General features: G+C 38.0%; 1 protein-coding gene across 2 annotated transcripts in view; it reads right to left on the minus strand.

Moving 5' to 3' along the window:
- LOC121431419 (dorsal root ganglia homeobox protein-like) overlaps positions 1 to 15,634 on the minus strand; it is a 33,844-nt gene extending 18,210 nt beyond the window's left edge. The window contains exon 1 of one of the 2 annotated variants that reach the window (XM_041628985.1): positions 14,831 to 15,634. In XM_041628985.1, coding sequence (XP_041484919.1) covers positions 14,831 to 15,041 — 211 coding nt within the window. In that variant the 5' untranslated portion in view covers positions 15,042 to 15,634. The remainder of the gene's footprint in view (positions 1 to 14,830) is intronic. The other variant, XM_041628984.1, reaches the window with a different exon arrangement.
- Positions 15,635 to 26,959: the final 11,325 nt, after the last annotated feature.

The following is a 26,959-nucleotide window of genomic DNA, read 5'->3' on the forward strand; positions in this document are numbered from 1 at the left end:
AATGATTCGATTATTTGATATTTCCATTTCGACTTCAATTGCGAGTATTTTTTATGGAAATACAATTTAACAGAAACTGTAGCATTAGACGGTTTTAGAATGAAGAAGGTGGATAGGAAGAGGAATGAAGTTTTAAAGAAAAATACAAATAAAAACAATTGGAGCAAGAGGAAGAACAAATACAAGAATGAGAGCAAGAAGAACAAGAAAGGGAAGAATAAAAATGAATATAGAAAAAACAAAGAAAGAAAATGAAAGGAGAAAACTATAAAGTCGTGATATTGTTCTATAAAAATTTAACTATAATGGATCCTCGTGGATGTGTTATATGAGCCTGAACATACAAAAACAAACTAGCGAATCAACGACTAACGCGTCCTCTATTGACAGTTTAATCTTGTTGCCATTTTTTATTCTAGATAGATTACTAACAGGGGTTCCTGCTATAATGATTTCAAATATGGACAATATTTCCCTCAATTGAGTCATAATTCAAAATACCCAAAATCACTCGTTATTTCCCCAAAGTTCACCACCGCTATTTTATGACATCCTAAGGGATCGTTGATTTGCTCTCAGCCCGGTCTTTTACGAACATGATCTATGTAATTGCCTTATTAATTCTGACAAGTTAGTGCTGAAAGACAAACGAAATTGGAGAAAAAATGAAAAATAAAACTTTGTGGAGGCCCTCGTAAAATTAAGCGTAATGATTCTGAAAATTGGACACGGATAGGAAATAATTTAGAGTCCGTTTTTTTCGTTGACTTATTTAAAGAAAAGAGGACAGAGGAAATATCTTGATCCTTTGTCAGACAACTTCATTTCGGATGGATCTGGTAACGCATAACAACGGTGGAGTAAAAATAACATTATCTTCGGATCAAGAGGATTTCTACCATTGATACATGTGAGGAAAGATTCCCGTCGACAGATAAGAAACACCAAGTTTAAATTTTCTCTATTATTTTCTTTCTTGTTCTTTTATTTGCGAGGAGCTTCAATGCTTGTTGGACCTATCCCTTGCCGTCTTTGTTCGGCCAAACTTCTGTCGATTCCATAATGCAGACAAAAGAAATGCGAACTTTTGGAATAATTTGTTTCATTCATTCATCGTGTTAATTGAGACGTGATTGGTTGAATTTTGAATAGAACAAGACCTTTTTAGTTTAAAAAGGGCCAATTCCATTTCAATTTCGAGAGATGCATGGGTAATACGACTTTAGATATTGATCTGTTGAGGTCTTCCTTTGAAATATAGGTCTATCTACAGGCTCTAAAATAATACAGATGAGAGATGGAGAGAGGGAGAGGGGGAAGGGGGGGGGGACTTGAGAGGGGGAAGGTGGGGGAGGGGCGGAGGAGAGTTAGGGGTGTGGGAGTATGCAAAAGTTACCTTCGGACCACTTTTTGATTGTAGAATATTATGTCCACGATTTGACAATAAAATATACCTCTATTAAATGGGTTACCATCTGACTACATTCTGAAAATGATAAATATTGGATATGATGGCTTCAAACTTCAATTTATACTCGATATAAATGCAAAAACGGTGAAATTATCTATAATGTTTTGATATGTATCTAAAATTGCAATTAAATATTTGAGTTGTTAGATCACAACAAACCATTGGCACTCTTCTCTACACTTCAGAGAAGGTTTACCTAATATTGGGTAAAATGGGAAAGTGTAGTTTGGTTGGGTAAAAACGTCGCGTTGAAATAGCCCAAAATCATAACCAATATTGGTTTTGAAAAATGTACATCTGTCAGAGAAAAAGGAAGTCGATATGATGTTCAATATGCAATGACGTGATTGATTCTAAAAAGTCAAACATTTGTAAAACTTTTTTCGGGGGGAGGGGGTAGCAGCATACCAAGGTTCAATAAAAATCCAGATATCGTCGACTTTGAAGTAAACAAGAATAAAATTATATTCAATAGAGTATTAATAGGCCCTGAATATTATTGAGACAGAAAGATAACTATAATTCAAAGAGGCCAATAAGTCAGTTTATAAAAACAGAAGAATTAGATGTCTCGCCCCATGGAGACCTCCAATCTAAAAATTGGAATGTTAAAGGACAAGTCCAACCCAACAAAAAGTTGATTTGAATAGAAGGAGACAAATCCAACACGAATAACACTGAAAATTTCATCAAAATTGGGTGTAAAATAAGAAAGTTATGACACTTTAAGGTTTCGCTTAATTTCACAAAATAGTTGTATGCACATCTAGATCATTATGATCAGTATGCAAATGAAGATCTGAAGACATCACTCACTCACTCACCATTTCTTCTATATTTTATAATATGAAATATTCTAATTTTCACCTCTTCGTCCTATGAAACAAAGTTTTGTTTCTTCCCGAACATGTGGAATTACAATTGGTTCAGTCAAGTTGGTCCTTCCACATGTGAAATCTGCAAAAATTGAAATATTGTATAATTCAAACAATAAAAAACAAAAGAATTAGTGAGTGAGGGACTTCATCGATTCTCTCATTTGCACGTGACTAAAATGTGCATATAACTATTCTGGAAAAAATAAGCGAAATTTAAGATGTCATAACTTTCTTATTTTGATGAAATTTTCAGCATTATGCTTGTTTGACTTTTCTCTATTGATTTAAATCAACATTTTTCTAAGGTGGACTTGACCTTTGAATCAACTTTTTGAAACGTTGGAGGAGTGGCAACCTTTTCTAATTTGTGCATTTGCCAGTTTAATCGGTTCGACCCAACAGCTTAATGCAAGGTTGGAAATAACAGTTGGAAGAGGTTGTTACTCCTACAACTATTCAAATGTTGATTTAACATTTCAGCCCCCCCCCCCTCACTCCTAGCGTCGCTGACGAAAAACGGAAGAGTCTTGGGGGACTCCTCATGACTTTAAAATACTGCTGCTATGAAAACTAATCAGTGAGAAGCATTCTGTTTCGCTGGTAATACACCATAAACAACATAAAGAGCTAAGTGATTGGACTGATTACTGATTAATGGGAGTCAGCAAAAGGCACGGAAGTCCAGAACCTGACAGGAGAAAGAGAAAGAGAGAGTGAGAGATGGAGAGGGGCCGAGTGTATGTGAGAGAGGGGGAAAGGGAGAGAAAGAGAGATACAAAAAGAAAAAGAGAGATCCTCAGAAGTAGTAAAAGCATCTCCGATACGATCACGGTTATCCGATATCATTTAGCGGGAAAGGAAAGAGAGATGAAAATCTAACTGCGGTTGTCGTCTGCGCTGTTTATTTTTGGCGGGAGAGGATTCGTGGTAATTTTCGCGGTGGATAAAATAATAAATCACATATCTGTTATTCGATGACAATTGACCTTTTGGCGAATCAACACAACAGACTTAAGAGGCGATTGGATTGGTATTTGTTTAGATAATGACCATGATTAGGAGTGTTTTGTTACCAATACGCACTGATTAAAATCCGGATAAAAACGCGTAAAAGACGAAACTCGTGAAAACGAGAAGGAACATGCGAGATGTGGAGAATAGCAGAAGGAATTGAGTGAAACGTGGGGGGGGGGCGAGATCATTCCTGTAGTTTTTTAATGATCGTGCCTGTTTATAACATATATTGAGGGGGCGGCCCTTATAAACCATTTGATCAAGAACTTATTTAATTGAAGAAGTTATAGGTTACTGGACGTCGCAACTTCATGCTAAGAAACCGCCGAGACCCACGGCGGATGGTTTTTATTTGTTTTGTTATTATTATTATATATATATTTTTTTTTTTGGGGGGGGGGCAATTGTTGGACAAAATTGGAAAGACTCGCCACGCAGGTCCTATTGGTCATGGTCATGTTGCTATATATGCTTTCAATTTCTCCTTTTCCGGGGTCAATAAAACTGCACTCCTCATCTTTCTTCCGAAACTCCCAAAAATAACAATAACTGAAAAATAATTGTTTTCTTTTATTTTTATCATCAGTATATATGCATATATATTCTGCATTGCCTTGTAATGTCACACAACTGTCTTCCATTTAAAACAATTATAACCAACTCCTATTTGGGATGCAATTCCATTACTTTCTTCCCTCGTAAAAATAATTTTAGATACTAACACTATAATTGAAAATGATATTAACGCAATTCTGTAATGTTAGCTGTAATGATATTCGACACGTTCGAAATTCGATATGTAGGTCATCACCGACAAACGCTCAAGCAATAAAAAGCACAAAAGCTTTGGGCAAAGGAAGGCATGTACTTCCTGTACCTCCTTAAATCAGGAGAAACTACAATAAAACAAAAAAAAAACAATTCAACTTAAAATGGGGCTGGGGCCCGCCTATTTTAGGTTGCGTATAATCAAGGATTTGATAGTTTACCGTTCGACTATTTCATAAAACTATTTTACATACTCTTGTCGAGTAAACCGAGAATTTAAACACTCCAAAAGATTGGTATAAAAATGTATATATATACAAAAAAGTCTATCGGTATCAAAAAGGAGTACCATGTTCTGTGCTTTAAACGTTGCGGTGAAGAGAAAACAAAGTTAGAGCGCCAAGCAAGTTCAGGGGCCCGTTGCAGAAAGAGTTGCAATCAAACGCAACTCTAAAAATCACGCGCAACTTGATTTTCAACCAATCAACAGCGCGTATTTGGGACTTGCGATTGATTTTTTGACTTGCGTTTAAACGCAAATCTTTCTGCAACGGGCCCCAGGGATGGTAAAGTTCTATGAGATTCAAGCGTTATATATTGACACATTCATCGTGAAGGACCAGAGGGTAAACCCACGAAACGACCATTAATGAAGAAATATTTCCGCTATAATATAATTGTTATGGGGATTTGCGGTTAGAAATATGGAAAAGTGTAGTCTAAGGGAGCGCGGGAGGAGGAAAGAAGCCGATTTATATTTCAGAGTCCTAACATTGTCATGATCTTTTTCAGTCTGACACAAGTGGCAAAATAAATTTCTCTCATAAAGTAAAACAGGCCAGGAGTAATGGTCAGTCATTAGGCCCATGCGCCCACCAGCAACAGTACCACCGCCGCCACCACATAAGACAACAACAACAACAACACCACCACCAACAACAACAACAGCGACAACAACATCAATTGCAGCAGCAGCAAATATCCAAAGGAAAACCTTAATAATAGATGATTTCCTATGTAGATGTCTTTACGAAAGACCTTATCGTGCTGTTAGTCCATTAATCAAATTTTTGTTCAGAACTGCAAACGATTCACTTGAATGCAATCTTTTAATTGGTCCCTGCCAATCGCTGGAGTTCTTAAAGTAAAACGACTACACTATAGCCGAGCTTTATTATAGAGCAAGCAGAAAGTAAAGAAATGGAATATAAATAAACAGAGGAGCGTTTCATGAGCAGACTTTTCGGTTGTTTTGTCCGACAGTACCCATAGAAACGGTGCTTCACAGCCCATCAAAATTATGAAAAGTTGTCAGGTTGTCAGAGAGAAAAAAAAATGATGATGACATTTTAAAAAAGAGCTCTCTAGGAAAATAACAAAAAAGGAAAAATATGATTATCAAGATGTTCGTATTTTTTTTGCTCGACAAAATTCATATTCCGAGAGGAAATCAAGGGGTGGGGGCTGTTTTGTAGAATATGTAGCCTGTCCAAAATTCAAACCACACCACACGCGATGAAAGAAGACTGAATATACGGAACCATGGACATAGTAGGTCCATGGTGGGACTCGGGAGCCGGGAAGGGGACAGCTATTTAATTGTATTTAGCACCGGGGGCTTAGCAAGACACACGGGGGCAGACTCTGGGGTGTGGAAGGATGCCCCGATGCAGGGGGAGAAATGGATATGAATATAAAATAAACAGAGTGCATTCTGGGAGATAATCCAGGGGTCAAGTGCAGCGGAGATGAAGGAACGTCCGAATTAGGAAGTTGAAAGGACCGTGGAAGGATGGCAAGGAGGCGCTCATGGGTTGACCGTTCAGTACTGGAACATTACGTGGGAAGAACTGTATTTTTGTAGGAATTGAACTCAACACAAATTTGAAAAAAGAGGAACATTATTTTGCATGTATGCGAATGATTTCTTTTAAATATTATTTATAATCATGACCACGTTACTGTTAAAACAGGGGTGTTAATACACTGCAAAAGCTCTGGTGTTGATTTATCACCAGCCCGGAATCTTTATCTGTCCTCACCTGAGAAGTATTGAAACAACACCAGTTTGGAATCAAACCAATGCTGTTTTAATACCAATTGGTGTTGTATAAACACCTTTCTGGTGTTAGACCAAAACGAAACTAGAGTTGTTTAACACTTCTCTGGTGTGGACATGTATACACTGTTAAAAAAACCCTGATTTTACAGAAAAATAAAAGAAGATTTTGCAGAAAGCAATACCAGAATCATTCTTTAAATTCATGAAACAGGAATTTTTCTGCAATTTAACAGAACAGGTCTGTTAGAAAAAGGGGAAAAGAGTGTTTTATTTAAGGAAATTTGTAAGATTACACACACCAAATGCCAATTTCCTGTAAGATTACGCAATCTGGTTAGATTACAGGTGTTCTCGAGACTGCTGCAGGAACTTCTTTTAGTTTAAGGATAAATTTTCTAACAGTGTAGATGAGTATGGGCTGGTAAATCAACACCGGAGTTATTGCAGTGTACTGACACCAGGGAAGCTTTTCATGAATGGACTTGTCGGACATTTTATCCGACTGCTAACATAATACCAAAGTAACACTGGTTCTCCGCCAATCAAAAGCAACAAAAGTTCATTTCAGATCCGACAAACTTGTTAATGAACCACTGCCCGGTTGGTGTCTCTCGAGAGTGTAACGTTCGTACAAACGGTGTTGTAATAACACCATAGGGTGTCGAAATAACAATTAAATTTTCACACCGGAGTAATAATAAACAAATCATTAATGTAAATCTGGTGTATAAACTGCTTGATGCGGCATTATCATAGTGTAACACTGTATATTTTAAATCATATATTGATTATTTCTACTCTTACAATAGTATCAAACTGATGTAGATTCAAAGTGCATATAGGCGAATGGCATTTTTGTGGTTTAATGACGTAATAGGAAGCTCTATAGCCTACAGGATAAACAAAGTGTTCGAACGTGTTTATTGATGTCCAGAATAAGATATTTTTAACTGTGGCAGAGAAAATGCATCATGGGGCGGATCAAACTTGGAGTCTGCGCACTCCTTTTGCTTACTCTCTCCACGATCATGTGACATCAATTCTTCATCTCTCCCCCGAAACCACCCAGCCCTATAAAAAATTTGACAACAATGGAGACCCCTCATGAAGAGAGGAGTCGACTCTAACACGAAACAAAACGCCTGAGAACTTCACCGCAGATACACGTTTGTTTAACGGGGAACTCCCCCTGCTCGCTGATAACGACGGCACGCGAATCAAATTCACCTGCACGCTCGCACGCGACCGGCACGCTTCGCACCGAGCTATCGCCTCAACGAAAATATTTGAAAGGTATACCGTCACTCACTCGTGCAATTCGCCCATGTAGAAAAGATACAATCTAAAGGCTTGAATTGTATTATAATTATGTTTTTCATATCCATAACAAAACTAATAACTTATCAAACAACATAACATGGCCTTCAGTTGAACCTTCTCAATCTTTGAGTACATGACAAGTAAGAAAGTCATTAACTTTGGAATGTATGGGTTTGCGTTTATGAATAGGCTTGTATCATTATATGAAACATATAGAAACTGGCGAACGCTGTGATGGAGCGCAATAAATATTAAATTGATAAATATCTTCCCAGCTTTTCATCAATAACTTTGCTAAATAGTACACGTTCATGCACACACAGACACAGGCCTAACTTAAATTGACAGTTTAACGCAAAATCTATTTTGTCACATCTTGCCAGATAAACTGTACGACGGAGTTTTCGAATTGCGTAGTGTGACGTGAGGGGAGCGTGAAATATTGCCGTGAATATTACATGATGTATGACTGACTCAGAGTTTGTACACCTTTCGCTGGCATTGTCATTTTTGCATCTTTTTGCCACAACATAATGCATGTGCCCCTATCAGTCGGCATTTACTGCCTTTTGGAAAGAAGGTAGAAGACAAAAAAGAGGAAAACCTGAAGCGATAAAAAAAAGTATATTGACACAGCAGCCAACCATCCGAGCCATTGACATTTGACCTTGCATGAGGTTTAACATTGAGTCGGGTGGCGGGTCCATGGTTTGACAAAGAACGTTTACCACTTTTTCGCGTAGGGTTGTTTGGATTGGCAATGATCCGGATCGGTCATTGTCGTCACGGTTAAAATCGCAATCTTTTTATCAAATAAATGTTTGTTTTTCATCGTCTTTCAACGAAACAAAGTTTCAATGAATGGTTTTGGGGTAAATTGGTCCCTCTTTTCACCCATGCTGTTGAACTGAGCAGGAGGGGGGGGGGGGCAGTAAGTTTTTGGGGCGGGGCTTGAGGTAGTTGTCCTCTGCAAGTTCCACGATTTTTAAAAAAGATAACAAAAATAGAAAATTAAAGAAAAGGATGCAATATCACATTAATTTCCTAAGTTGTGTACAATTATCAAATCTACCGCGAAATAAGGTTTTTATTTTTTTAGGTCATTTTTTTTCTCGCTTGCGAATTTTTTAAAATATCTCCCCAAAAGCAAAGTAGTTATTGTATCCTTTTGTTTTTTATCGCCACTGAATCTGATAGATAACTTATAACAAATTGGAGAAAGAAAATCTTGGGCAGAACAAAAGGAGTGATAACAGAAGAAGAAGAAGAAGAAGGAAGAAGAAGAAAAAGAAGGAGAAGAAGAAGGAAGAAAAAGAAAAAGAAGAAGAAGGAGGAGGAGAAGAAGATGAGAAAGAAAAGAAGAAGATGATGAAGAAGAAGAAGAAGAAAAGAAGGAAGAAGAAGGGAAAAAAGAAGAAAAGGGAGAGAGAGCAGGGGAAAGAGAGGGAGAGAGAGAAAGATTTAGGAGAGTGACGGAGAGTGAGAAATAGAATTGGAGATGCACCATATAACCTACTTGAAAAAAAATCCGAATACTGAGATTTTCTGTCATCACTGCCCTCGACCCTTATCCACAACGTCACAAAACCACCCCCGAAGTCTCGGCCAAAGTCAGCGTCTGGAAAACGCATCATCCATACAAACAAAGAGAACAAATAGACGATCTTGCTTCCCACATATTCAACCGTGCACCAAATTCTCCGAACCCAATCTCACCGCCGTCATGGCCGTGCCGAAAAAAGAAAACTATTAAGTCAGGTTTAATTCACTATATGAAGGGTAATGAAATATAAGTGCTTGTCTAATGACCCGCTTAAGGTTATTAGTTCCCACCATCTTGTTGTGGAGAGGATACGCGTGATGCGCAGCCGAATTCTGACTTGATTTCACTGGAGAGGTAATTAATTAAGTAGATGTGTTAAGGAAAAAAATGATATATGAATGTGGTAAATCGATTTGGATGCGAATCATCTTCGTTTGAAGAAGATATATATATTTTTTGAAGGTGTGGACCTTGTCAGACAAAATTATATTGCGACAGTGTTTGATTTTTTATGTCGAGAATGAGTATTAACATAATCATGGTTGAGATTGCTTTAATATGGCTGGCTGCAAACTAGGGTCTTGTGTACGACAAATATCATAATCATGAACGGACAAAGTAAGACTGGGCGAGTTGCCATGGTAACTGCATGTCTAGTATCATGAACACTTCTTCCCCAACTGAATACGCCTGAATCATAATTTTCCTCCGATTTTAACATATCTACGTTTTCAAGTCCTTGTGTTAACCACACATTGTGTATTTTGACATAATTTTAGAAATCAAAACAAACGAAAAAAAAATTGATAATATAATATCTAATAACATTTAAATATTCATGCATGCTCATTTTCCCGTTTTTTTTTTATACCGATTAGAGGAGAGAATGAATGTTTTACGATTAATGTAAGAACCCGCCCACAATTTCTTTCTCGAGACATTCGCGGCAACGACTCGTTTGGAAACATAATTTTTGGGGGTTATACTCCGCTGTTTTAATAATTTTAACTTAGATTTTCCTTTTCATAATTCTAGAAGTGCGTTGAATTTTATTTTTTATGTCAAATATGTACATGTACGTTTTTCTTTTGTTGAAATTTTTATTTGTACTTTATTATTTTAATATTAAAAAAATGTTTTATACTTATACGTAATAAATGTTTAAATTTTTTAAGAGTGTAAAATATATATGTGCACCCGGAAAATAGCCAGCTACTAGACAGGGCAATGATAAATAATAGCTTAGTGCACTCTGCATTGTAAGTTGCATTATTATTTTTTATTCATAACTACTCCTGGATGGAGAGTGAAAAGCACAGATTAATGTCATGTCAAAAAGTGAATGTTTACAAATCCCGTAACCATGGTAACGGATCTCGTAACTTGAACGACGGGACGCGTTCGATACACTCTTGCGGAACAGCTCTTGTCTGCACTTCACAACCTCGAGCCAGCTGCTATAGATTTTTTTTCTACTACCCCCTCTCTTGTTCTTCCCCGCTAACTCCCCTACTCCTCTCGCTTCTACCCCTCCTCATCTTCTTTTTCTCGTTTTGTTGTTTCCATTGTCTTCTTTTCATTTTTTAATTTTTTAGATTTAGCATACTAATATTTCATATTTAATAAATAAATATATTTTGTTATGATAATATAATCATTGATAAACTGAATGTCGAAAGTTTTCATGCACGAGAAACAACTTCAACGACTTATGAACTCCAAACGACCGTTGATAGTGATACACAATCTTGTTTACACTATACAATCGTAGTCCCATAAATAAACCAAGTGATCGAAGTCTCACCATCTGACCAATAACTGTTATTGACTTGAAAACTTGACAATTCAAAGGAAGTTACACAGCGGCGTACCCAGGGTTTTCCAAAGGGGGGGGGGCATTTTTTTGGAGGACATTTCGTCCGCGAATAAATGTGACAAGCAAAAGAAAAAAAATATTAAAAAAAGGTCTTCAACCACAAATAAAGGATTTCGTACCAGAAAAAAAAATGACAGGCAAAATAAAAAGTTCTTCAACCACAAATAAAGGATTTCGTACCAGAAAAAAAAAAATGACAAGCAAAAAAAAGAAAGAAAAAAGGTCTTCAAGTTCAAAAAGAGGGGGCACACGTATGTTTTCATTGCATCTTTACATTAAATATTATTAATTTTGCTTCTCAAAGGGGGGGGGGCACGTCCCATTAATCAGTTGACTCGTCAGGGGGGGGGCAATCTTTCCCCCTGCCCCCTTCCCCCTTAGGTATGCTAGTGGTGTTGCAGGGATTCATGATGACGACATATTATATCTCACTAATAAAAATGAGCCCTTGCAATTGTAAGACTATATTAATTTGGCCCTTGGTGAGGCATTGACTTAGACTTGCCGCACTCTATCCAGGTGGATGAGGTAAAAGGATACCGGACATTAATTTATTCCTTAAAATACGAAAGCCTCTTAACCTTTAATCTATGTTGAAGTCGAAAAGTAATGATTATGAAGCGCCGAAACGAAAACTGTAAAACTTTTTTTAATGATTAGTTGTTAAGACAGTACGTATTCAAACATCCAATTCGACTGGATTTATGCAACGTTGAGAATCTCTTGGGAATGTCAAGTCCCAGTTGAAAACTTACTTAATCTCCCATTAACAGTTTAATATTGTGTTTATTCAGGAGAATTCAAATTCTATTCTTGTTTGTTTTCTATTGTTGTGTTTTGTGTTTATTTTCCTCGAAGCGCCATGAGCACCGAAAGGTGGACCTGTGCGCTATATATGTAGCCACCATTATTATTATTATTAAATCAAAATGGAAACATTAGAGGTCGAAAGCTGGTTGCCGGAGACAACACATCCATCGTCTTCAGATTCGAACCGGGCGAAAAACTGCGAATATGTCGTTTGTCTAGTGTCTAGGACGACACTGCTGTTTGATTCACTGATATCCGACAAAGGCTGCTTTGTTATGAATGTTTCTTGACAATAGATATTCTGCGTTATAGAAAGCGTATGTGAAATGATTGCTAAAATACCCTAATGAATACTTCATGCGTCATACTCGGGGGTCGGTTGCCTAAAGTAATTTTTTTTGCCAGAGTTTAATAATGTGTTAAATGTCAATGGCATAATTTTGTTTGCCAGAGTTTTTTTTAAGGCAAAAGCTTTGCAAATTGCGTACCATAAAACACATCTCCATGTACTTGATACAATCGATACAAAGACACATTTGTACGAACAAATCAGGCTTTATTGATGTTTGTTCGATATTACCAAGGAGCTTCCAACACAAGCTCCTTGATATTACACTTAACTTATTTTCCCATGTTTCGGAAGTCCAATTGAACTTTGACCTTGGTCTGATTATGGGGAGCCGATAGAGTAGAAAAGGCCTATTATTTGCATTATAATGTCTTATATTTAATATTCCCTTTCCTCTTGATTTAATGGCAAAGAAAACTATTTCATTTATAATAAAAAAAGGCTTTGACCAACTTTTGTGTTTTGAGATGACTAATTGAACCTGCAGACGTACTATTAGGTATTTGTATCACAATATTGGCTACAGACACGTCTGTGGACCAGGGCCTGGTCTTACAAAGAGTTACAATTGATCAACCTCAACTCTATGGAAATCCATCAGTGTCATAATTTTTCCTCAAGGAAATTTGCACAATGTCTTTTGTAAACAAAGAGAAGCGCAGTACATCTTCCAGAAAACAATGAATGTATGAATATGCATCAAGTCTAGAAAATATTTTGAACAAACATGTATTTTAGATATTGAAGTTGCTGGCCTTCCATAGTTGTGGTTGATGAGATCGATTGCATCTCTTTGTGAGACAGGGCCCAGGTTCAGAATCAAACCCCAGTTCACAAAACGAGTGTCGATGAATTCAGAAAATGCTTCGTTCACCGTTTCCATAACGTCAAGAACTTTGAATGTCTATAATATTTTCAATTGTTATCTTTAGGTGTGATACATTTCCCTATATACGTTCTTGTTTCATGGTTCAATGTAAAATTTTATTCATTTTATTCTTTATACAAAAGCATGAACAATACCAACGGGTAAGCCTTTAAAAGTTGAAAAAATATCATACAAAACACGGGAATACAATAATAATAATTATAATGATATCAACATTTATATTTGGTTAACATAACCGACGTTTGTGAGAGCTTGAATGTATGGATCGATTTATACTACTTCAAAGTCGACGATCAGAAAAATTTCCTTTAGAAATCAAGGTTGATTCATTTCGTGAATTTCCATTAAAGATTGTTGATAGCAGCGGCTCAAAATAAGATTGGCAGCGTATCATACAATTCGAGTCAGTAGGGGGAGGGAATTTAGAGAGCTCTTGACAAACATATCGCGCTACCCAAAGCGGGAATTGAGGCCGATACCAGGGGCTGTATCAATATTCGCCCCCGTCCGACGGTCATCTCTTCCAGTAAAAAAGAAAGAAAGTAGACGCGCTCATTGGTTTTTAAACGAAAAGTTCTTTGGCAAACACAAGTTGGAATGGGAGTATAATATGGACCGAGCGCGCGGGGAGAGCGACGGGGAGGAGAATTCGCAGGGTTGACTGTTCTTTTAGTCAGTGGGGAGGCGATCTAGATTTCATTGTCACAAAGGGGGTAAGGAATGGGGGCAAAAGTCACCCCCATAAGTGCGGATACCCTAACCTATATTGACGCAAAATCCAAATAAGAGTCTCGTGTCACAATTGTGAAATAAATCGGTCGATTGTGCCCACTAAACGATTGTATTTATTAAAAGTACTTCGAAATCGGCTCCCAACAATGGTTAAATGTGTGCCAAGCAATTGACTTTTTCCAATAAAGCATCGAGTACTCCAGCGTGAGTCGTGAGTGTACTTCGAGTGCAATGTACACATGTATGAATAAATTTGGAGGGTGAGTTAGCGCTTGAAGTCATAATCATGTTCAAAAGTTACTGGATAGCATTGTTTTTATCAATGTTCTTAATTTCTGTCTCTCTTCTCCTCTGTCTTCTCCTCTCTCACCCATTCCCCCTCTCTTATCTTCACTTCTGCCTGTCTCTTTATATTCGTCATCTCTGTCGCTCTTGTGTATTGATTAGTCTCTCTCTCTCTCCCCATCCTTCCCTGTTAAACTATTATCCACCATCTTTCTTTTGCCATATTTCCCCTTTTGTGTGTATTTGAAACTATCCATCCTGAACATGCACGTGATGAATAACTGTTCGTGTAAATCCCTATTCTACGAGCAAACGAAATTCGATAAGTCATTGTCGACAACAAAAGAAGGGGGACAAAAGCAACAACAACAATAAACAACAGTCAATATACTATTCATCTATGGATTGAATAGCTGTAAACATAAAATTATGAATTTTTAAGTTTAAGTTTTGGTTCTTGGAAAATATCAACTAGATACAAATATACAATATCGCTCATCATTATGAGATGCTTTTCATATTCGAAAAGAGGGCTTCAATTTGATTTATGACAGTAATTACTTTTATTACAATTACAAGCATTTCAAAATAGTTCACAGTAATACATTACATGCATGGCAACCATATATTGTATTAGATATAAATTTTATCACAATGATGATTGAGCAATGGATCCAACAAATTAATTCACAATCAAGCAGACTTGCGGTCAGAAAGATTAAAATCAGACAAATGTAAACGAGAGTTTTAATGCGTCGTGGTCGAAGCCTATTAGGGGCTTAACATCATGGCCGTGTGGAGCGACTTTGAGATTAAAAGTGGTGATAACTTACCGTGAGGGTTTACCATGGAGATCGGGAGTGATTTGGCCGAAGCGCTCGGGAAGAATTGGATGATAGGAGCAGACGCCGGACGTTGGGAGGATGAGCGAGCTGACAGGGGTGTTGGAGTAGCTAGGTGAGATTTCATCGTTTCTGGTGGGGAACTACAGGTAGAAAGCCGACCATGCGGGGAGTCCACCGGCACTCCAAGTTTGAGAGACATGCTCTATCGAAGCCGCACCGACGTCGTGGAAGCGAGGAACAAGATCGGAAACAGAGGAACGGCGAAGAGGTCGCGAAGAAATGATGCGCTCCCAATGAAGGTCTTGGTGAAGATGAGGGGATGAATTGAGGGTTTTCGCGAAGGAGGAAAGGTTAGGATGAGAGGAAGGGGCAGAAGTCGTCAGAAGCTTTTGTTTTTATGATCAGATGAAGAGGGTGACGAGAGCCGGGACACTGTCGAGAAATTGAGTAATTGATTTGTATTCATCGAATCGTATCATCCCGCCGAATGAATTATGATTTACAGAGAGGAGGCGCAAACAGAGTTCATGGGCTTAATTACAAAATTGTGACACCTGGTCGAGTGCGGCAAACTAATATATCATCGGGGGTTCGATAGAGAAGTAGGCGAACAGGGGAGAGAGGCTGGCGAAGCGTCTCGATTTCGGCGCACTGTCGTCAACACCCGGGCAACTGGTGTCTTACATGGATCGAGTCGATGCTCCGTGCACGGCGCGCAATTTGAGTGCTCGCGCGAAACGTCCATCAACTTATATACCTGTTTTTCGATATTGAGCAGATGCTGGCTTAACAAACCCACACGATATACTTTCTCCCAACCACCCCTCCCTCTGACAACTCGTAAAAAAGGTTCGGCAGCTCCAGCTGTGATTTATACGGCAAAGTTTGCCGAGATGAACTTGTGTTTAACTCGCCGCCAATAAAATACGAGAGATGCTCATGAATGCGAAATGCCGAGAAAACAGTCCCGCGCTATGAATCGCAATAAGTTTTTCAACCATCAATTATTTTTCTTGGGATATCGTGAGATAAATTGCTTTTGTAAAATGAGCTCAGGCAATGACGGGTGCCTGATTGGTTGGACTCGGTTCCAATTGGTTGAAACATTTCGGGCTCAACCTCGACTTTCATCCCCAGCCAAGCGGCGCGGCGATTTGCCTTCCAAACCTCCCCATGTTCTAAGACTCCCTCAAAGGGTAGCCAAATCTCTAATTTCACGCCGCCAATTCATTACATTAAGCGGCACGTGGCTACTGGGGACTGATTGCACACCATATGTCAAAGAATCATGCAGAAACACTCCCTAAACGACGGCCTACTGACTGGTACCCCCTCCTTGCCCCGCTCCACCAGCAACCCCCCGAAAAACTTCGCACATGCGACAAACACGCATGCGCAACTCTCTTTTTCCCTGCTTAAAATCTTCACACATTGGAGCGTGAAACTGATTTAGCAAAAAATACGATACAATCTTCGGCCTATTCACCGCCAATTTTCCAGTTTGTACTCAGATTAATCAATTGGGATCCCCACAATTGATACAGTTACATGTGGCCCTCTATTCTTCTTAACCAATCTCGGCGCCGTTCTATCTAAAGTTGCCATCAACTATGTCCTATTCGCTACAATTACGACAAGCTGCCACCAGCTAAACTCAACAAAACAACCGCGAATTAAGTGCATCCGTCTCTTTTTGACTTGCCGTACGCGATTTAGGGGGATTAAAACTCATATTAGGAAGAATTACTGTTTCAAATTACGGTCGACGAGATCTCCCTTAGGGTTGGGCCCAAGAGTCGATGCTCTCGAACTGTTTCATCCTGCTAGGGGCTGGTCGGAGCCTCTCATCAGAAACCACACAATTAACCAACGAGAGAAATGCCGAAATACCCCCTTCTAAAGATTTTCATTTTCAAGTCCCTACTTCACTTATAAGAAGTAATGTCATTCTTCCAAGTTCATTTATTTGCGATTGCGGGGTTTCCATGACAGACCTCCCGACCACATGTCATTTCCCCCAAAAGTGTCGGAAAACATTTTAGGAGTATTAACTGTTATTAGTTCTTTACCACCAGCAGGTCATGAATAATTGATAGACGTCTCTGACTTGGGGAAAGTAAGAAATGCAAGAAGCAGAGATCATAACCCTAAAAGGTAGAAGTAATTTTACATGTATCCGAGATGATTAAGAAATGCATTTACTGGCAATATGATCGGCGGTTATATCTAACGGCAGAAAATCACGTGACTTGTGATACCAAATCATTGCGACGACTTCGAGAGATATTACGAGCTTCTTTTATTCTTCAAGAAATAAATCACTCGGGACTGAAAAGCAATTAAATCGATTGGAGTTTGTTATTCATCAAAATGATATTATGTAAAAAATTTATGCTTTATGTATTTTTGTTTTCTAATGGCATGATTGTAACCACAAGTTTGAAAATATGTTGTGCTTAAAACTATTTATGCAAACAACTAGCAACAGCGTCTATCTCGACGGCTCAACTGTTGATCATAAATTTTGCTTTAACATTTAAATTATACAAAAAATGGGAAGGGATAACATTTTGATGACACGATTGCAACAAGTTTATTGTATAAAAAATAACAAAGGGGGACATTCACACTGTTTGAAAATGTTGCCCCTCGACGTAAAAGATGTACAAAAAAATGGTACAGGGGAAAAAAATCAAAGATAAACTGCTTCACCATTGCCAACTTGCTATAACCGAAATGATCAAACCTTTCTACCCAAGCATGGCAAACATCTCTTTGATTCTCCGACTAATATTTTCCGCAGTTCCTAAATAACTTAAAGTGAATAAAGTAAATATAACTGACATACTTCACATTATTGCCATGATTACTGGTAACGTCAAATATGAAAAGCTATACATATTTGCAAATATCGAAACAGTTATGGCGCATTGCACTACAATTAAGAAAAAAAAAAACGAATGCTTTTCTTTTCAGCGGACATGTTGGCTTAGTGGTAGAGCGTCCGCCTCATGAACGGAAGGTCGTGGGTTTGGTCCTCAGCCGAGTCATACAAAAGACTTATAAAAATAGGACATTCTGCCTTCTTGCTCGGCGCTCAAAATTTAGATTGATGAAGGGTAATAATAACTTATGATGACATGCGGGGCCCGCTTTCTAACTGAAGTGGCTACCTTGGGTCAATAAAACGTTATTATTGATATTATTCCCTATCCTATGTTTCCAGTATCATTCGGGTTTAAGTTCGACTTAAATTACGCGATTAACTATGTCGTCATATGCATTAAAATAATTTTGATAGTTATGCACGAAAATAGATTTTATATCTACAAGCATTCTAAATGCTTGTTTTTCCAATTTCTTTTTATGTAGGCCTTCTTCATTCATATAGCAATTAAGAATGCTTGTTACTTATATTTCATATTCATCGAATGTAGGCAAATGATTTCTTTCTAGCTTAGTTTTGTTATTATATCAAAGTTTTGTCAAGTCACGGATTTGTGAAAATATTACCCAAAATGAAATGAAATGGTTATGGATTACATAGAGAGAACCTGAAATACCCTAAAAAGCGTTTTCCGATGAATTGTGTAAATTATCTTTCTTTGTTCCTTCATTTGATTCCAAGCAAATCTTAAGTTGAAGTTTTCGTCCAGTGGGGTAAACATTCTGCTTGCCCCATCGACATAAAGGAGATAAGAAAAAAGTATTAATCGTCAACATTTCATGTAAAAAATTAGAAATGGAGGATAGATTACGTCATTCCAGCACCCTGCCGAAATGGCACCTTCTTGGAAAGTTTAATAATTTAACTTTTAAATATTTATTGGGTTCCTTGAAGCGAGTTTACGTGATTGATTGGATATTATTATAAATGTTTTTTTTTCTTTACGAAATGAAAAAAATAAGAACTTCAGAGTCTTCCACCTACTACGCTGCTGTTGTAAATTACCCTCATCTTCTACGTCGCTGTTACCTCGTTATACTTTCATCCACTACGGTATTATTGTTATTTACCTCGTTGGACTTTCGCCTACGATGTGTTTTAGCTAACCTCCTACTACGATGTGTTGTAGATTTCCTCGTGAACCTGTCGCCTACTACGATGTGTTTTAGAAATCCCTCGAGCAACTTTCGTCTACTATCGTTGCTGTTGTAAATTACCTCGTGTAACTTTCGCCTACTACGCTGCTGTTGTAAATTGCATCATGAGAGCCTCGTGTATCTACTACGATGCTGTTGTGAATTACATCATGAGACTAACATCTCCTACGATGTCACTTTAGTCAGTAAACTGCTCTACCAGCGGGCCCTGCATAACATGATAATGTTGTTATTACCATTCTCCAATCTAAATGCTTAGCGCCGAGCAAGAAGGTCCAATTTTTATAAGTCTTTGGTAAGACTCGGCCGAAGGTCGAACCCACGACCTCCTGTTCATGAGACGGACGCTCTACCACCGAGCCACCATGGCCGGTATAATTATGTGTTGCTGAAATACCTCGAGAAACTTTCGTTTTCTCTCCGTTGTTGTTGTAAATTACCTCGTGTAACTTTCGCCTAAATACTACCAGTGATTTGCATATCCCTGGTACTACGCTGCTGTTGTAAATTACACCATGAGAGCCTCGTGTATATCCTACGATGCTGTTGTGAATTACATCATGAGACTTACATCTACTACGATGTGTTGATGAAATACCTCGAGAAACTTTCGTTTACTATCCGTTGCTGTTGTAAATTACCTCGTGGTACTTTCACCTATAACTACGATGTTGTGATGAGAGCCTCGTGTATATACTACGATGCTGTTGTGTATTACCTCGTGAGACTTACATCTACTCCCTTGACCCTCACTAGCCCGTCGGACATCATCATGTGTGTAAAGGAAAGGTAAGTATTATCACATACTTATACAATAATAATGTACAACGATCATTGGGAATGAAAAAAAAATGGAATGATATGATAATGAAGAACATGTAACTTATCTCTAATACGGATTGGATTTCATATGAATCTGAAATGATAAGATATAAAAAAAGCACCTTAATTGAATGAAATAACAAATAGCGTTATAGGGGATCAAAGAGAAGAGAAGAGATTGGCAACGAAGAGGGGGACTCTTACAATCCATTTCTCTAAATGGGAAAACTTAAATATTAGACCATTGGTAGGAACCAAGAACCAGTCGTCCACCGGATAGGGGCCAAGGCTTTTTTAATGAAAATATTTGCCAATGGCTTAAATTGGTTTAGGTTTTATTAATGATTTAATTTGAGAATTTAGAAATATCTTTTTTATGTTTTGTAGATAGTCGACTCTCGAAAACAATCAGTATGTTGAGTTCATTAAAGAGTTGACTCTTAACGTATACATACATACATACATACACACAAACACACACACACACACACACACATATATATATATATATATATATATATATATTATCATGAATATTATCTATAATTATGTATGGAAAAATGTCTGATATTGTGTGTTATTGTAACACATAAGGGGAAAAATGTATAGTGTTAAATAATTTATGACCTATCAAGGTATCTATTAATATGCAAAGAGATGAGATTTGTTATATGTATTTTATTTGGTATGTGAATTCAAGTTGTTGAAAACTACTGAATACAAACAATATTTACGTCTGGGACAGACTGTCGGTATCCAGAAGACATGATGCAAGATCGAACTACGTGAAATCACCATTGTTATGAGTAAACGGGTCCGTTGCCATCTAATGGTAACTATCATGGCATCCTGAATTTTGATTGGTTGTTGGGCATCGCTACCATGGTAACTACCATTGCATAACAAAGTTTAATATAGTTACTGTTATGTCCTGCTTTGTTGTAAACATGGGACATTTCTCGTCTTTTTGTCATCAGAACTACATGTATAGTCACTCTCTTGTCGAAGCCAGGGTGGTCTGGCAATCTAGGTATTTTCTTTTACACGCATCTGCAAACTTAAGGTCAGATTTTCATTGTGGTCGACATTCTTGAATTTATTCACCGAGTTGGTTTCAAACATTGACTTCCTCCTATTCAATTCGCGGTTTGTTATTTCCAGTTTTCTGATTTCTTTCAGGTTTCTTTCTGATAGTGTGCACCATCAGAAAGAAACAAAGAAAAGGAGGACATTGTCATGAACTAATTTAACAAGTTGATGATCTGCGAAACTAGATGCCATGCCTCTCGTAAATTGTGTGTTTGTATATATTCATCATTCCTCCTTGGTGCCTACTAGATGCTCCTGCGTAAATTCTCGTTCGTGACAACTGCGAAACTCGGAGAAAGCACGGCGACGCGTTTCGGCCGAGTCGGTAGACTTTCTGCGCCATGTATGTCCAACATTAGCTAGTATCGTGGATTCTGATGGCGTTTAAAAGCTAATCATTGTGCTTGCTCCTTGTAGTCATTTTCATCATAGTGGGCATCATCATCGTCGTCGACATCATTATCATGATAATCATCATGATAACTATCATCATTGTCAAAGTCTTAATTATCGTAATTCCCAATTCACCACCACCCCCACCACCATCACCACCACCACCACCACCATCATCATCATCATCAGCAGCAGCATCATCGTCCTCCTCCTCCTCTTCCTCATCATCATCACCATTATCATCCTCCTCATCATTAACATCATCATCATCATCACCACCACCATCATCATCATCATCCTCCTCATCATTAACATCATCATCACCACCACCATCATCATCGTCCTCCTCCTCGTCATCATCATCCCCATTTTTCTCCTCTTCATTATCATCGTCATCATCATCGTCATCACCACCACCACCACCTCCATCATCATCATCATCACCATCATCATCGTCACCATCATCACCACCACCACCACCATTGTCATCATCGTCTTCACCATCATCATCACCACCATCACCATCATCATCATCCTCATCATCAATCATCATCATCACCATCAACACCACCGCCATTGTAATCATCGTCATCTCCATCACTACCACCACCATCATCATCATCATCATAATCCTCCTAATCATCATCAGCGTCATCATCATCAACGTTAGTATCATAATCATCATTGGCATGTTGGTTACCTTCGAATTTGCCGTCGTCACCCGTCAGGGGCGCCATCGGCGTATTTAGAAAGGAATGGTTTAGACGACCTAAAGATAACGTCATTTTCATCCTTAATAAAGGGGCGTGCGCGGAGGGGGCGGGGGAGTGTCCTCTTCGCGTTTCAAAGTTTGTACAGCAGCATACGAATGAGGGTCACCACGTCCCCCTCAAGGAACCGAAGGTCCCATGGATTCGCCGCACACGGGAAAAGGGTAATAAATATTGATACATGGATGCTCGACCCACTCACCCCCTCTTCTTCTACTATTTGAGGATTATCGGGGGAGGCCACCCCCTGCCCATGGTAGAACCTCCTCTGGTCACCATTTCCATCCCATCGCCAGAGCTTCGGTGAGACTGGAATTCACGACAGGACACAGGCGTATCTCCGTAGACATAAGGTCACGTCAACTAAAAAAAAATCATGATCAAACGAACATAATGCTGAAAATATCATTGAAATTGGATGTTAAATAAGAAAATTACGACATTTAAACTTTTGTGAATAATAAGCGAAATTTTTGTGAATAATAAGCTTATTATTCACAAAACAGTTATATGCACAACTCAGCGATATGCAAATGAGAGAGTTGATGATGTCCCTCACTCACTATTTTTTTTTTCATTGTTTGAATACAAGTATTGAAATTTTTACAGATTTGAAAATAAGGACCAACTTGACTGAACCACAAAATGTTTAAAAAATTGTATTTTGGGGCAGAATGAAACTTTGTTTCACCTAACAATGAGGAGAAATATGAACATTTCATATTTCATGTAATGACAAACAGAAGAAATACTGAGTGGATGACGTCATTAGTCCCCTAATTTGCATACCGACCAGGATGCATATAACGGTTTTGTGAAATCAGGAGAAACTTTAAAATGTCATAACTGTCTTATTTATTATCCGATATTATTTTGATGAAATTTTCAGTGTTTGCTTGTTCGATTTTTCTCTTTTTGTTCAATATAACCTTTTTGCTGGGGAGGACTTGTCCTTTAAATACTGTATTCATTTTATTGTTTTGTCCTATAATTAACCCATAAGTCTTCATGAAAAGGATGCCAGTGGGGACTTGAATCCAATTGAATCTTTTGGTTAAAAGGCGATTAATGGGAGTGAGGTATGCTAATTTAATGTGCCTTTTCTATTAATTTAATCTTTTCCAGGAAAACCGATTCACAAGGATTTTTGTTGTTGTTTATATCAGCAATTACTTTTAATGTACCTTTTTTTAATAAACCTGGAAATGTTTATTTCCAAACTTGTACAATTAATCCATGTTCTGATTGTAATGGATGATTTGTAACAGGAAAAAAATCCTTTCCAGCGAATCTAAGATTTTTTTTTAAATGGAACTTACAACAAAAAAGAAGATTAATGTTTATGTGCGGAGTAAGAGAATGAGAGAAAGTGGATAGATGTTTTACAGGAAAGAAAGTGAAAAGAAGATACATGCTGAAAAAGGGACGGTAGCTTTCTTCCCCCTGCAATGATAGTGAGAATGATTAAAAAAGGAGAGAGAAAAAATGTCTCACTTGCACTTCAGAATAATTACATAAACAATTTTCTCCGCAAACGGCGGTATGAAGTTTACGGGTGAAAATCGGCGGCCAATTGCATCTTTTCCCCAGCTCATCTTGAATACTAAGCATTAATCAGACGATACTCAGATCAGAGGAGATTTATTGTGATGATTTTCCCGCGAAAAATTAATAAGTGATATTTCATTGGCTCTCGAGACGGCGTGAGGAGCAACCGGCGATTGCCAGAATGGTGTCGTGATTAGCCGTGATGATGGCCTGAAATTAATAAACCAAAACCCTTAATTTCCGCTGGTAACACTGACAAGAAGAGCAGGAACATGCGGGATGAGAATAGGGGGAGGAGAGGGGAGGGGGAGGGGTTAAAAAAAAGAAAACATTACCGTATACATTCCCAAAGAAATAAGGGTGAATCGGGGAGTTACTCCTTGGATGAATTGTGCAACGGGATGTAACATGAACATTTTGGGAGGGAGGTTGTTCGATATTCATAATGAATATTGATGGGAAATGAAATCAATATATATACTATATGACAATAGATGGAGGAGAAAGAGGAGAGAGAAGGGGGGGGGGTGCTATACATGACATAACCAAAAATAGCATACATAACATGACAAAATATTCAAGGAACCATACTGTAGATTTCGATGTAGAGATATGAAATATAGATGGGGGGCAGACAATGGCGTAAATGAGTCAATACCGGGGGGGGGGGGGGGGGGCAGAACCTATACATTATTTCGAGCCATGTTTTAGTTAAACGAGTAACTAACATTACGAGGTTATTTAAGGGACTCTAACCTTTGACTCTGCTTAGTGCCTATTATGTATTATTATCATCAATGTAGCATTAGATTCTGTCAACTTATTTCTTGTGATGCATGGTGAAAAATAAAACAAAGAGACAAACAAACATGACGAACGGGGACAACGCCCCAAAATATGATCTTTTCGAAATGAAATTCAAATTTTGTGAGAGATTTAAACATAACACCCCAAAATTATTTCATATTTTACATTTTCCTCTTACATTATTTTCCATGTCCCCCTTTTCCTCTTGGTCTTTCACCCTTGTGTGTGTGTGTGTGTGTGTGTGTGTGGGGAGGGGAGGGGGGGGTGAGGGGGGCAAGTTAACGAACCCCCAGACCCCCATCTTTACGCCAATGGCATCAGAGTGACAAGATTGAAAATATGAAAGACGGGAAGCAGGAAGAACATGAAAAATGAAACGAATGCGTATACCATTAGAAAATAAGCAAAATTAATGAATAGAATGAAACATTTCTGCCTCTTTTCTTAAAAAAATATATAATGACAAGCCTATACTTTACTTTGCTTAACCCCTCCCCCGCAACCAAGTTAAATAAAAACTCCAAAGCATACCAAGAAGGTTCTAGCTGAACGTTCCCATCATCCAAACAGAGATATTCTCATTCTATCCCTCATAGTCATGATAGTACTCATTTATAATTACCATTTTTTCGTCAAGAAACCCGAAGATGTCATAATAATATATGCACTATTTAGGTCAAATTGTGAGAATTCTACGAAATTAGCTCTGCGAGCAGTCTTCCCACACAAATTCCCCACATAAAGCCCCCAACTAGCCATAACCATGATAACTCTAATTTTCATTTCTAGGACATATAAAAGCAGAATCAGATCCAGAGTTTCAGAGGAAGAAGGCAATAGAGGGGGAAATGGTATTCCTCCTCCTCCTCCTTCTCCTCCTCTGAAACCCTGGAACTACTTCTAAAGAAGATGGTGTGAAGGGGTAATTATAATGAGTACAATCATACTATGATACCATTGACACCCTGTAATAATCTTCTATTTCGGTTATCAAAAGATCAAAAGAAATTAGCTTTATTTTAGTTTATAGCATGAACATTATCAATGGGAATGATAAAATGATGAAAGATGATGATGATGATGATGAAGAAAATGAACATGATAATGAAGATTATTTTTATCATTATTGTTTTTTTTACCATTATAGTTATATCACGATCATTACTGTCGCCATTATTTGCATTATCACTTTTATTAAAATGTTATTATCATTCTCACCATTACTATCGATAATACTATTTAATCTAACCTCGGCTTTGCTTTGGGGAAATGTCCATATCTCTCCGGGAGTTATAGTAAATCCCATTAACTCCCCCAATGGCAATTATTTACTTAACAGCTATAGTATTATCAAGTCCACCATATCATCTCCCGACTATCTCTTATCCCTCACAGCCTTTTGGTAACGAACAAAATAATTCAGCTTATTTGAATTTTTCCATTTCCGTCAAAAGTTATGAGTTATCTGTCATCCAAGAAAAAGAAATCCATTTCGACTGATACACCTTTAGCAAACGCGATGCCTGAAAGAGCCCCCAAACAATGTGTTATATCATGACATCCAAGCATCGAATTACACAATGATCTCATTTTTTGGACCTCCTCTCGCAAAACTCCATTACAAACAGAAAAAATGATAAATACAAGAAAAAAAAATCTCGTGAAATACGAGACTTCTTCAATACCCGGGGACACCGGCGACCTTAACCAAATCCGTGTAGCGCATCAATTTTCGAGTGGCCATTTGGTTAATGAGTTCTTTACTGGACGCGGATTACCCTATTCGCAAATTGTTAAGAAAATGAGAGAAACAGTATCCGGCTTCATTCGGTTTAGATGTCGCGCTAAGCAAACTTTTAATTAGGCAAAGATTTTCTGATTTCTTTCCTCCTTACAGAGCTTTCTGACAGCATTTTCCTGTCCGGCCAGGGTGCGCTGCCCCTCTCATTTTCTCCCCCTGAATTCTCTAATTTTGTTCTCACTTTGACCGGGCCATGATCGAACGCCCGTGTAAAGACAGAAAAGGAAATAGAGTAGGGTAGTCATTTGCCAGTCCTCATAATTTTTAGACGCATGGAACTGAAATCAGGTCAGACTAAAAGTATATTGTTAATGATGAAGATGATAACAACAATATCAACAACAGCAACAATGATAACAATAATAGTAATGATCGAAATGATAATAATGATATTAATTATTCTAAAAATAATAAGCTAAAAATTGCCAGAAAATGGGAGGAGAGGAAGGAGGAATCGATGGAGGAAGAGTGAGATATAAGGAAAGAGATCTAGAAAGAAACGATCTACATCGTCGTCGTCATCATCATATTCATAAGCCCATCATATTATTCCTACTGACTCCAAACCGACCGTCGAGATGTCTTGAGAATGGCGTAATAAATTGATCAGTCTGCGGTCGGTTTTTTTTGGCCGATGTAACTGTGACTGTTCCATTTGGCAGGGGCCGCGAACCGGAGGGGGGGGGGGGGCTGGGTGGGCTTCAGCCCAACACATTTTTTTCCTTAAACCATGTACAAAAAACGTAAAAATTACCATCTGATTGTTTTTTTTTTGCATTGTCA

The sequence above is a fragment of the Lytechinus variegatus genome, chromosome 17 (assembly GCF_018143015.1).
Source record: "Lytechinus variegatus isolate NC3 chromosome 17, Lvar_3.0, whole genome shotgun sequence".
Taxonomy (NCBI): domain Eukaryota; kingdom Metazoa; phylum Echinodermata; class Echinoidea; order Temnopleuroida; family Toxopneustidae; genus Lytechinus; species Lytechinus variegatus.